The 13054-nt window shown below is 44.8% G+C and overlaps 2 protein-coding genes, 1 long non-coding RNA gene and 2 other non-coding genes across 6 annotated transcripts; all 5 read left to right on the top strand.

The window, feature by feature from the left end:
• The first annotated feature begins 1077 nt into the window (after positions 1-1077).
• On the top strand, positions 1078-5650 carry LOC117732449 (E3 ubiquitin-protein ligase TRIM39-like). The gene is made up of 2 exons (XM_034535394.1): positions 1078-1256; positions 3140-5650. Exon 2 carries the CDS (start codon positions 3149-3151, stop codon positions 4787-4789), a length of 1641 nt encoding a protein of 546 aa, XP_034391285.1. The 5' UTR covers positions 1078-1256; positions 3140-3148; the 3' UTR covers positions 4790-5650.
• Positions 5651-6633: 983 nt separating this feature from the next.
• faap24 (FA core complex associated protein 24) lies at positions 6634-9656 on the top strand. The gene is made up of 4 exons (XM_034535568.1): positions 6634-6763; positions 8125-8267; positions 8619-8774; positions 8888-9656. Exons 1-4 carry the CDS (start codon positions 6667-6669, stop codon positions 9137-9139), a joined length of 648 nt encoding a protein of 215 aa, XP_034391459.1. The 5' UTR covers positions 6634-6666; the 3' UTR covers positions 9140-9656.
• A 370-nt stretch (positions 9657-10026) lies between these two features.
• On the top strand, positions 10027-12512 carry LOC117732556. 2 transcript variants are annotated; one of them, XR_004609606.1, is made up of 5 exons: positions 10027-10367; positions 10503-10557; positions 10635-10723; positions 11552-11697; positions 12062-12512. It is a non-coding gene; the product is annotated as an uncharacterized LOC117732556 (long non-coding RNA). The 2 variants fall into 2 exon arrangements; XR_004609607.1 differs by having other exon boundaries at positions 10028-10058.
• On the top strand, positions 11262-11390 carry LOC117732934. Its single transcript, XR_004609668.1, has one exon. It is a non-coding gene; the product is annotated as a small nucleolar RNA SNORA3/SNORA45 family (small nucleolar RNA).
• LOC117732935 lies at positions 11810-11938 on the top strand. The gene has a single exon (XR_004609669.1). It is a non-coding gene; the product is annotated as a small nucleolar RNA SNORA3/SNORA45 family (small nucleolar RNA).
• Positions 12513-13054: the final 542 nt, after the last annotated feature.

The following is a 13054-nucleotide window of genomic DNA, read 5'->3' as shown; positions in this document are numbered from 1 at the left end:
ATATTACAGAACTACAAACATGTCAGCAAAAAACACTCAAAAGCTATGCTAATAAACAACTTCCTCAAAATAACACAGTTAGTCAGTAGGGGTGAAGTTTCTAAAGGAGTGATGCCTCTTCAAGCAGAGACGATCTTTGATTGGACAATGGAAGCAACATGAGAGCTGGAACCGAAAGAAACATTAAAAATATAAAATAAATATAAATGGGTCTTTTAGTTGTTTGATCTCATTATTCAATGTTTTATATATTATAACTAACTATATGTCATTATTAAAAGCTATATAACAATTAGAAAATGTATTACATTATTTATTATTAGAAATAACGTAAACAATAGAAATTATAGACATTTTCATAAAAAGGTGGAAGTTGATTGATTTTCTTTTAATTGTAAAGTTTAAAGTTATATAACTTGTACATGTGTGACGTTTTCTCTCTTTGTGTTTTAAATAAAAACAGCTGATGTGAACACTGAACCAGTGCTCCCAGTTAGTAGAGGCTGAGTGAGGGCGCCCTCTAGAGGAGCTCACCACACACTGCAGCCTGTGTGAGGGCGCCCTCTAGAGGAGCTCACCACACACTACAGCCTGTGTGAGGGCGCCCTCTAGAGGAGCTCACCACACACTGCAGCCTGTGTGAGGGCGCCCTCTAGAGGAGCTCACCACACACTGCAGCCTGTGTGAGGGCGCCCTCTAGAGGAGCTCACCACACACTGCAGCCTGTGTGAGGGCGCCCTCTAGAGGAGCTCACCACACACTGCAGCCTGTGTGAGGGCGCCCTCTAGAGGAGCTCACCACACACTGCAGCCTCTAGTTCATGTCTCCACATACATCGTTTCCATAATAAATGATTATAACATTATAACAATATATAAGCATTTATATGATCACACCTATCTAACAGGTGACTCTGCTCACTTTGTACATGCACTTTGTTTGAGGTTTCTGGTGCTTTGATGTTTTTACATCTAACATGAGCTTTAAACCCATAGAGGGACTTCGTGTAATCCTTCATCATCATCATCATCATCATCTAAAGCTCGTTCAGAGGGGAGGGGCCTCTCTGAAAGAGGAGGGGCCTCTCTGAAAGAGGAGGAGCCTCTCTGAAAGAGAAGGAGCCGCAGAGTCACTTCTCCTGAAACGAAAGTGAAGTTAGTCTGAGAGCAGCTGCAGTCAGAAACATTCACCTGATCAACAACAACAACAACAACAACAACAACAACAACAACAACAGAGTCTCTGAACCAACACTGGTGAGTCCTCCATGTGTGCTCAGGGAGTTAAAACCAGGATCCGGATCAAAGAAGGAGCAGCAGATAAACTGGTCCTGCTGACAGCGGACTCCCCTTTGACTTCCGGTTCGATGGGTCAACGTATCGATCGATTATTGGTGTTGTCCAATGTCCAGCCTCCATAACTGTGACGCACTTCGGTGACGTGCACGCGACCGTCAGACCTTTTTCTCTGAGCTAGTTGCTGCTGTGCGCGTGACCTCGTGTCCGTGCACCTCGACACTTCAAGCGAACCATATCGGGAGCGAGCGAAGACAGCGGAAAGATCCACGTGACGCAACATCCGGTTTTCAAAATAAGACGTCGACAAAGCGTATTACATTAATAATATTCACAATAAGTATGAAACATGTGACCTGCATCTAAAATACAACTAAATAGTGCGTGAAGCATCTTTATTCTTTGATTTGATGGTTAATGCAAAGATAAAACATTGAATAATAATGTAATAATAATAATAATATGTGTTCAGGGCATTTCTAACACAAATCAAACATCTTAACTGTACCAATTGAGATATTGGAATCTGAGGTTCGTTGGTCGAACCTCAGATTCATGACGAACAGTGCGGATTCCGTCCCGGTCGTGGAACAGTGGACCAGCTCTTTACCCTCGCAAGACTACTGGAGGGGTCCTGGGAGTTTGCCCAACCAGTCTACATGTGCTTTGTAGACCTGGAGAAGGCTTTCGACCGGGTCCCTCGGGGGCTATGGTGGGGGGTGCTGCGGGAGTACGGGGTGCCGGACTCGTTGTAACGGGCCATCCGGTCTCTGTACGCCTGCAGTAGGAGCTGTGTTCACATTCTCAACATCAAGTCAGATTCGTTCCCGGTGGGTGTTGGCCTCCGCCAGGGCTTTCCCTTTATCACCGGTCCTGTTTGTGACTTTCATGGACAGGATATTTAGGCGCAGCCGGGGGGTGGAGAAAGTCAGGTTTGGAGGTCTTGATCACGAGTGAGGGTAAGGTGGAGCGGGAGATGGACAGGCGGATCGGTGCGGCTGCAGCAGTAAAACAGGCGCTGCACCAGACCGTGTTGGTGAAGAGGAGCTGAGCCGGAAGGCAAAGCTCTCCATTTACTGGTCGGTCTACGTTCCAACCTTCACCTACTGTCACGAACTCGTGACCATCGTGACCGAAAGAACGAGCTTGCAGATACAAGCAGCCAAAATGTGTTTCCTCCGTAGGGTGGCCGGGCTCAGCCTTAGAAAGAGGGTAAGGAGCTCGGACATCAGGGGGGAGCTTCTGAACCACTACTCTTTCGCGTTGAAAGGAGTCAGCTGAGGTGGTTCGGGCATCTAATTCAGATGCCTCCTGGACGCCTCCCATTAGACCCTCATAATATTTCACTAATCATAGTTGGATTTCATGAAATAAATAATCAAACTAGAGATCATCTTGCAATGGGATCACACCAGGTCACAGACATCGGGTCTCGGGTGTAAATTGTGTCCTACTTCCTTTACTTCAGACGTCTTTGCTAAACCAAAACCATCTAAAAACTCTGCTTTCTGTTAACGTAACTTTATATTTTACTGACTGTTTTGATGGTTTTGATGCTATAGTGGAGACAACATCTGTCCACAGATGTATCATTTATATAATAAATAAATAATAATGCATTCTATTTGTAAGGCACTCTTCATCCAAGAATCTCAGAGTGCCATTTATATGTTGTAAGCACCTGGTAAAGTACTCAAATCCACTTTGGTTCCCTTAACAGTCGGTGTCTCCAGGACCACATTTCACCATGATGACACAACGTGAAAACAATACCTGCCACATGCTGTCGAGTCTACTAATGTTATATAATAACAGTTATGTTTTCCCACTCTTGTTGTCCTCAGACTGTAGACATGTCTGCTGCCAGCTGTCAGCTGACTGAGGATCAGTTTCTGTGCTCCATCTGTCTGGATGTGTTCACTGATCCAGTCGCCATATCATGTGGACACAACTTCTGTAAAGCCTGCATCACTCAACACTGGAACATCAATGTCCCCTATCAGTGTCCCAACTGTAAGAAGTCTTTCTACACCAGACCTGAGCTGCAGGTCAACACCTTCATCTCTGAGATGGTTGCTCAGTTCAGACAGTCAGCTCAACAGAAAGCCAGCAGCAGCAGCTCAGAGCAACAAGCTGCCAAACCAGGAGAAGTTCCCTGTGACGGCTGCACTGGAACCAAACTGAAGGCCCTGAAGTCCTGCCAGGTGTGTCTGGAGTCCTACTGTGAGACTCACCTGGAGCCTCATCTGACAAGACCAGGTCTGAAGAGACATCAGCTGATCGACCCCGTGGAGAACCTGGAAGGCAGGATGTGTACGAAGCACCACAAACTGCTGGAGCTGTTCTGTAAGACCGACCAGACGTGTGTCTGCATGCTCTGCACTGTTCTAGACCACAAGAACCATGATGTTGTTTCTCTGGAAGAAGAATATGAAGGAAAGAAGGCCGAGATGGAGAAGACTGAGGCTGAAACCCAGAAGATGATCCAGATGAGACAACTGAAGATTCAGGAGATCAAACACTCGGTGGAGCTCAGTGAGGAAGATGCAGACAGAGAGATAGCAGGTGGTGTTCAGGTCTTCACCGCTCTGAAGGAGTCTGTTGAGAGAAGCCAGGCCGAGCTCATCGACACGATCAAAGAGAAGCAGAGAAAGACAGAGAAACAGGCTGAAGGCTTCATCAAAGAGCTGGAACAGGAAATCTGTGAGCTGAAGAAGAGAAGCACTGAGGTGGAGCAGCTGTCACGCTCTGAAGACCACCTCCACCTCCTCCAGAGCCTCAGGACCCTGAAGGCTGCTCCACCCACCAAGAACTGGGCTGGAGTCAGAGTCAGTCCACCTTCATATGAGGGGACTGTGATGAGAGCTGTGAACCAGCTGGAGGAGACGCTCAGTAAACAGATGAAGAAGCTGTTTGAGGTCGAGCTGAAGAGGATCCAGCAGTCTGCAGTGGATCTGACACTTGATCCTGATTCAGCACATCCCAGACTCATCCTGTCTGATGATGGAAAACAAGTTAAAGATGGTGATGTAAAGAAGAATCTTCCAGACAATCCACAGAGATTTGATTCTTGTGTTATTGGCTTAGCAAAGCAGAGTTTCTCTTCAGGAAGATTTTACTACGAGGTTCAGGTTGAAGGAAAGACTGAGTGGACTTTAGGAGTGATGAGAGAGTCCATCAACAGGAAGGGAAGCATCACACCGACTCCTCAGAAAGGTGTCTGGATGATATGCTTGAATGAGAATGAGTACTCAGCTTGTGCTGACCCTTCAGTCCGTCTCTCTCTGAAGTCTCAGCCTCAGAAGGTGGGGGTGTTGGTGGATTATGAGGAGGGTCTGGTCTCCTTTTATGACGTTGATGCTGCAGCTCTTATCTACTCCTTTACTGGCTGCTGCTTCACTGAGAAACTCTTCCCATTCTTTAGTCCAGGTCTTAATGATGGTGGTACAAACTCTGCTCCTCTGATCATCTCTCCTGTCAATCACACTGAGTAGAACAACCACTGGATTTCCTCCAGAAAGATCTACTATCACTTAATGTAATAAATGTATATTTCTCATGATGTACTTATTAGACAAAGTTCACTTCTTCAGATTCTGATCAATGAGGGTTTTTCTCCGTAAATGATTTTCTTCAATGCTTCAAGACTTTGATTTATTATTGTGTTGATTTTCTTATAACAACTGAATAAGGCGACCTTTACTCATAAATAAGAAGCATTTGCACATTTCTTAAAGGGAATAATCCGCACCTTTTAATGTGGATGTCCAATCAGTGTCGATTGTAAATGTAGCCAATTGAAACAATGGATTACTCAGAGCTGCTATATTGACCGAGAGAGCTGCAATATCTGTTCCGGTAGCCAGGGGGCGCCGTGCTCCAGTATTGCAATATGAGTGCAGTGTATTTTATGAACGCAATAAGTGAACGGAAGTGACCTTATTTGGACAAGTGAGGCCGTGGTAGGGACGAGTGATTGTGGAGTGGAGTTTGCTCTTTGTGCACCAATAAAAGCTTAAAGGGCACGTTGGACAGAAGCTAGTGCAATGCATCCTGGTACATGTAGGCACTGCCGGCTTGGTTCCACGAGCAGGAACAAAATAAGCTTTCTCAGCAATTTATTGCTTCAATTAACGATATTTACCATGAACTTTGATTGGACATCCACATACAAAGAGACTTGTTTTCCCTTTAAAGATCTGGGTGTCGAATGCAAAACGTTTAATTCTCTGATCATTGTGTGTAAGAAGTGTTGCATACTGACACAAATTACTGAAGAGGAGATTATTAATAAGACAAAAGTAATGAGCTTTTCTCTCTTTCACTTTTTAAATAAAAAAAGCAAAATAAAGTCACAATGTGTCTGATTTTTTTTTCTAACAACCTGGTTCATAGTATTACTTTATTACCAACATAAACAACCTGGTTCAATTAATTAAGAATTATTAATGTGATTCTTGATTTTACAGGGAGCCAGTGCAGAGCAGCTAATACAGGAGTCATGTGATCTCTTTTCTTAGTTTTTGTGAGTACACGAGCTGCAGCATTCTGGATCAACTGGAGGGATTTAAGAGACTTATTAGAGCAGCCTGATAATAAGGAGTTGCAGTAATCTAGTCTGGAAGTAACAAACGCGTGAACCAGCTTTTCTGCATCTTTTTGAGACAAGATGTGCCTGATTTTTAAAATGTTACGTAGATGAAAAAATGCAATCCTTGAGATTTGCTTAACGTGGAGTTAAAGGACAAGTCTCGGTCAAAGATAACTAGAGATTCTTTACAGTGGTGTTGGATGCCAGGGCAATGCCATCTACAGAAACCACATCACCAGATAATTGATCTCTGAGGTGTTCAGGGCCAGTAAAATAACTTCAGTTTTGTCTGAGTTTAACATCAGGAAGTTGCAGGTCATCCATGTTTTTATGTCTTTAAGACATTCTTGAATTTTAGCGAGCTGGTTGATCTCCTCTGGTTTGATCCATAGATATAATTGAGTATCGTCTGCATAGCAATTAAAGTTTATGGAGTGTTTCCTCATAATATTGCCCAAAGGAAGCATATATAAGGTAAATAAAATGGGCCCAAGCACAGAACCTTGTGGAACTCCGTGATTAACGTTGGTGGTCATTGAGGCTTCATCGTTTACAAATACGACTATATACTATTTACAAATAGGATTCAAACCAACTTAGTGCGGTACCTGAAATGATATTTAAGAGTATTTTTGTCTTAAGTGTGTGGCAAACTCAACCGGTGTGAGGAGGACGCGTTTCCCCTCTCGACCTCCAGGGGGCGCCAGAGAGGCACATCTGCTCCTCATCTACACCGACGAGCTGCAGACGAAGAAGAGATCTAACCATGTCGGTGACGTCATGGAGACCGAAGCGCTGCTGAATGCGGGTCCTCCGTACGGGCACGTTATTGCCAGCGAGAAATGGAGGAACTCGTCCCTCATTCAAAGCTTAAAGGGTAATTATTACTAATGTTGTGTTTATTTTACATATGGAGACAACAAACAGGCCGTTCTGTAACTCGCCTGAACCCCCTGAGTGACGCGTCCTGTCTTCACTCGGCTCACACGACATTCATTAAACGACTTCTAGAGACTCCCGTTACTCACTTCCGGGTTCGTGACCCCGGGGAAGAGAGGGTTGCTATGGCAGCGGAAGGAGTCATTTGTATAATTAGATTAATTTTGCATTATGATATTTTAGCGATGTATTTTTTACTTTATATCTCGTTTATTATTTAGAGTGTGAATTTCCTCCTTTTTTTTCTTCTTTTTTTTCGTGCTTTTTTAGGCCAACCCCGGAAGTTAGCGTCACACTGCTTCCTTCCACGGGCAGCCAATGGGATTCTTCCATTTGGATTTCAGATTTTATTTCAGAAAATAACCTCTGTAAATTATATTTACATATTTAGTTCAGCAAGATAATCTTCACTAATTAACTTTCATGATGTTTAAAGTGTAAAGTAGGAACTCCACCACGGTCACATGACTTCATGTCTATAGAGGAACTCCATCACGGTCACATGACTTCATGTCTATAGAGGAACTCCATCACGGTCACATGACTTCATGTCTATAGAGGAACTCCATCACGGTCACATGACTTCATGTCTATAGAGGAACTCCATCACGGTCACATGACTTCATGTCTATAGAGGAACTCCACCACGGTCACATGACTTCATGTTAGTCTATAGAGGAACTCCATCACGGTCACATGACTTCATGTCTATACAGGAACTCCATCACGGTCACATGACTTCATGTCTATAGAGGGACTCCATCACGGTCACATGACTTCATGTCTATAGAGGAACTCCATCACGGTCACATGACTTCATGTCTATAGAGGAACTCCATCACGGTCACATGACTTCATGTCTATAGAGGAACTCCATCACGGTCACATGACTTCATGTCTATAGAGGAACTCCACCACGGTCACATGACTTCATGTCTATAGAGGAACTCCATCACGGTCACATGACTTCATGTCTATAGAGGAACTCCATCACGGTCACATGACTTCATGTCTATAGAGGAACTCCACCACGGTCACATGACTTCATGTTAGTCTATAGAGGAACTCCACCACGGTCACATGACTTCATGTTAGTCTATAGAGGAACTCCACCACGGTCACATGACTTCATGTCTATAGAGGAACTCCATCACGGTCACATGACTTCATGTCTATAGAGGAACTCCACCACGGTCACATGACTTCATGTCTATAGAGGAACTCCATCACGGTCACATGACTTCTTGTGGCCTCCAGCAGGTGATGCGCTAACAGAAAGGCTTCCTCCTCCTCCTGCAGGTGGCGCTGTGAGAGTCCTCTTTGAGAAGCAGCTCGGCGTGGCGGACTTCCACCTGCCCAACAAGAGCTGCGTCCTGTACGTGTCCGAGTGCGACGTCATCGCAGGAAACGGCTACAAGAGGAAACTGGTTCGCTACAGAAACGTGGGTTTACTTTTCATGTTATAATCTGACTTTTTATAACAATATAATATGACTATTTACTCTTTATGACATGTTATATGACTTTATTTACTTTTCATGTTATAATATGACTTTTTATAACATTATAATACGTCTTTATTTACTTTTCATCTCTCTTCTGACGTGTTATAACATGACTGTCTCTACCTTTTCCTAACGTGTTATAACATGACTTTCTACCTTTCCTGACGTGTTATAACATGACTGTCTCTACCTTTTCATAATGTGTTATAACATGACTTTCTACCTTTCCTAACGTGTTATAACATGACTCTTCTGACGTGTAATAACCCGTCCCGTGTGTGTCTACAGAGCAGCAGCAGCCTCCAGGAGCTGGTGCTGGTGGAGAACACCAGACTCAGCCAGCAGTACTTTGCTGCGGTGCAGAAGTTCGTGGTGTTGGACCTGGGCCTGACTCTGCTGCCGGTCGGCGGGCAGACCGAGGCCTCGCAGCTCATCACGCAGATCGTGAGTCCCGAAGACCACTTTGAATCAGTCGGTAATATTAAACTCACTTTTCGGCTCGTGCGGAACACTTCACGTTATCCGGGTTCCGCTCTGCCTTCTCCGATCGCCTCCAGGTTCACGGGGAGGGCAGAGAGAACCCCTTCAGGAGGAGGCCTTCGTCCCGGCCGCTGGACCCGCTGGTGCTGGCTCTGGCGCGGCGCGTCCCCGGGGTCGGCAGGGTCAAAGCCCCGGCCCTGCTGGAGCAGTTCTCCAGCGTCCGGCTGCTCTGCAACGCCGCTCCCGCCGAGCTGGAGCCCGTCGTGGGTCAGGCCGCGGCTCGGCAGATCCACGGCTTCTTCCACAAACCCACTGCTGCTGGAACCTGAAGGTTCAGGTCTGGGGTCTCTGGAGGTCTGGACCAAAGGACGCAGATCTAGATTCACTGGAGTCCGGAGCTGCTGACGAGGCCTGAAGGAGGAGTCCAGTTCACGGCGACGTCTGCTTGTAGTTTTGCACTCTGCACTTCTTTTCCTTTGTGGTTGTCTTCAGCTGCTGCCTCACACGTGTCTGTGGAACCGACTCGCACGCTTTAAACAACAAGAAAGAAACCAGCTGCGTTCTGTCTCCTCTCAACCAGCCTTCAGTATTTATACCGCTTTGCTTTTTACTAAAAATGTACATTTAGTTTTTTACTAAAAATTACATTTCTATGACGTTGTTTGATTTATATAATAAAACAGGTGGTAACAAGTTTTGATTTTTTATAACTGCATTTTGACCAAATATTAAGTATTTAGTCTGTAGAACAGTGTACTTGGATTCTGTTGTTGTTGTTGTTGTTGTTGAGGAAAAGTCTCTAATGAATGCAATTTGAATAGAATATAATAAAAACTTTGAAAAATATATCAAAGATATTTAAAATGTCTTGTTTTTAAATAAAAGAACTGCAGATGAAATACATCCGTCTGAACATTACAATATACGTACCAAAAGGACTGTGTATTTGTTACAGGAAGGAATATGACTTTAGTTTATGAATATAACTATTTTTTAAATACTATAATAATGATGATTGTTAGTGGATTACATGTTCTATGAATGTGACTCTGTAGAGAAGCCTAACTAAAGCTGTCAACATAAATGTAGAGGAGTCAAAAGTAGGCAACATATTATTAAATCAAAGTCACTCCCGTCGTTCGACGCTAGGCGTCGCTGTGGGTATCTTTGACCCTTTTGTCGCCAAATCTCGCACAAAAGCGCGAGGTTTACAAATCCCGTTCCTCTTTCAAACCGGCCTCCAAGATGGTAGGTGCTACCTCGAATCCCTGCGCACTGAAAAGCAGCTGAATCTACGCCCATCCGTGTTCACCCGTCCACCGACCTGTCACCCGGTGTCGGTTTACGGTGCAGCCCGCTCCCCCGGTGCTTTACCGGCTGCTATTCCGCGTGATTTCATATCATTTTGGGGTCTTGGCTCACGTCGGCCCTCCGCTACACGTCCTCTCTGCTGGCCTCCTTTAATCAATGTGACGGCGGCGTGGAAAGCAAACGTTCCCGTTAACAACACGCTAAACGTTCATTGTGTTGGACGTTATGGAAGTTAACGGTCTGCCGGTAAATAACGTACAAAGCTATTTAAGTAACGTACAAAGCTATTCAGCCGATCAAGCTAGCTAGCTCCTTCTGGCTGTGATGCATTATTGACCCGCTGTATTTATTCTAATAAATACCAAATCTGTATCATAACAGCCCACCAAGACGAGGAAGCTCCGAGGACACGTCAGCCACGCACGTGGTCGCGTTGGTAAGTGTTAAACCCTGAGTTTGAGTGTGTGTGTGTGAGACACATGGTTCACTTCTAACTGGTCCAATTCTCAACAGGCAAACACAGAAAGCATCCTGGAGGTCGTGGTGCTGCATGACGTCATGGCGATCTGCACGTGCACGTTTGAATTTACGAACTCATGAAGGTTAGTTTCGGTTCGATTGTATTTGTCTGGTGATGTAGAGACTAGAGTGCACGTGCTGTGCTGTAGAGACTAGAGTGCACGTGTAGCGCTGTAGAGACTAGAGTGCACGTGTAGTGCTGTAGAGACTAGAGTGCACGTGCTGTGCTGTAGAGACTAGTGTGCACGTGTAGTGCTGTAGAGACTAGAGTGCACGTGTAGTGCTGTAGAGACTAGAGTGCACGTGTAGTGCTGTAGAGACTAGTGTGCACGTGTAGTGCTGTAGAGACTAGAGTGCACGTGTAGCGCTGTAGAGACTAGAGTGCACGTGTAGCGCTGTAGAGACTAGAGTGCACGTGTAGCGCTGTAGAGACTAGAGTGCACGTGTAGTGCTGTAGAGACTAGAGTGCACGTGTAGTGCTGTAGAGACTAGAGTGCACGTGTAGTGCTGTAGAGACTAGAGTGCACGTGTAGTGCTGTAGAGACTAGTGTGCACGTGTAGTGATGTAGAGACTAGAGTGCACGTGTAGTGCTGTAGAGACTAGAGTGCACATGCTGTGCTGTAGAGACTAGAGTCTCACCTCGACATCACTCATTGTCTTGGTGTGCTAGAGTCCTCTCAGAGTGAAGACTGCTCCTATTCACCGACTGGTTCTTTGTGGGCCAGTCAGCCACATGGTCAGTTACAACCTGTTCATCACTGATGATGATGATGATGTCATGTCCTAACCGGTCCAAAGCTTTCAACACGGCTCAAGATGTTTCAGCTCGTGTCCGAGTGTTTATTTCCCTCTCTGGAAAGACGGCAGTTGACCTTTTGTCGTCTTGTCCGTCCTCCCCGTGTCTCCTTAGCCATCCTGGGTCCTTCGTAAAGTGGGGAGGAGACATCACCATCTGAAGAGGAACATCACCGTCAACCTGGACAAGCTGTGGATGGACCGGGCTCGACTACGGCAAGAAGCCCGGCGGACCCGCACCCATCATGGATGCTGAGCGCTGTAAGTATTGACCAATGACGTCGTCCTGAAACGAGAGGCGGGGCCAGTTGTGGTCAGTCAGCTCTACAGGCTCACGGTGGTCTGTACGAGTTAAACGTTTAGCTCTTGTGCTGTAGAGACTGGATTCTCACCTCGACATCACTCATTGTCTTGGAGAGCTAGAGTCCTCTTAGAGTGAAGACTGCTCCAATTCACCGACTGGTTCCTTGTAGGCCAGCCGGCCGCTTGGTCAGTTACAACCTGTTCATCACTGATGATGATGATGTCATGGAACATGTTGATTGTTCAATGCACACTTTGAAGTCTCATGGTTGGCACATGTGATTATCACACTAATAATGTTTTTTTTAAATATCTTTTGTAGGGCTCCAGCTAAGGCGAGAGCAGCCTGTGGTCATCAAGGTGGAGGAGGAGCCTGTGGTCAAGGAGGAGGAGCCTGTGTGTCATAATGTTATAGAAAGGGTTCATAGAAAGCCCTCGATGTCATAAGGACAGAACTAAACCCTCACGGAGTTCTCTGGACCTCAAGGTCCGTAAGAGTGGAGCCGGGATTGAAACCCGCCGTTCTATAACATCACTGAACTCTGTACGACGTCGGCTTCGTGGTAGAAGGCATGAACGTTGTTTTTAAAAAGCAAAAAATTTAATCTGGAAAACACAATTGCTGTCAGAAAACAGTCGTAATATATATTTAATATAAATGCACCAACGCGACTAGACTTGCAGTTGTTTCTGCTTCTGTTTTCTTGTTTCCTCGTTCCCTATTTTGACATTTTGTTTGTTCAAATATGTTTAAATAAATGTGTACAATTAAATGTTTAGCTTCTGTGTTTCTTTATGATCTGTTGGCTTAAGTTTACTGTGACACCAAGATGTCCTCGTATTGAGAGAATTAGACCTGAGAAAAATTATGGAAACAGGAAAGTAAAAAATATAAATGCAAAGTAATATGTCAAAGTGAAAAAATATACATTGTTAAAAATAATAAAGATACAAAATATAATGCATCCTGAAAAATAACTTATGACGTGAAAAATAGAAAGTATATAATATGTAAATGTCATGAAAAGTTAAATCAGTAAAACATGTCATGAGTTTAAAAACTTGGGTAAGTCGACATCAGAACTTTTGGGTGTTCAGGACGCTCTGCCTGTTGTTGGCTGTATTGAGTTAAAAGGGGCTTAGCACAGTTCCCTGTGGTGCTCCAAAAGGGGCTTAGCACAGTTCCCTGTGGTGCTCCGAAAGGGGCTTAGCACAGTTCCCTGTGGTGCTCCAGTTTTAGTTAAAATAGTGTCTGAATGTTTTTTTTATCAAGTCTGACACATTGTGGTCTAGACAAAAGGTAATTGAGACTCAA

The sequence above is a fragment of the Cyclopterus lumpus genome, chromosome 6, assembly GCF_009769545.1.
Source record: "Cyclopterus lumpus isolate fCycLum1 chromosome 6, fCycLum1.pri, whole genome shotgun sequence".
Taxonomy (NCBI): Eukaryota; Metazoa; Chordata; class Actinopteri; order Perciformes; family Cyclopteridae; genus Cyclopterus; species Cyclopterus lumpus.
This window is presented reverse-complemented; position numbering and strand designations above follow the sequence as displayed.

What these genes read in the sequence shown, in the direction of transcription:
- LOC117732449 (XM_034535394.1), top strand. Translation starts at nt 3,149, where the DNA reads ATGTCTGCTGCCAGCTGTCAGCTGACTGAGGATCAGTTTCTGTGCTCC.
- faap24 (XM_034535568.1), top strand. Translation starts at nt 6,667, where the DNA reads ATGGAGACCGAAGCGCTGCTGAATGCGGGTCCTCCGTACGGGCACGTT. An exon ending in AACTGGTTCGCTACAGAAAC is followed by an intron (nt 8,268 to 8,618) that starts GTGGGTTTACTT and finishes GTGTGTCTACAG; the next exon opens with AGCAGCAGCAGCCTCCAGGA. An exon ending in CGCAGCTCATCACGCAGATC is followed by an intron (nt 8,775 to 8,887) that starts GTGAGTCCCGAA and finishes GATCGCCTCCAG; the next exon opens with GTTCACGGGGAGGGCAGAGA.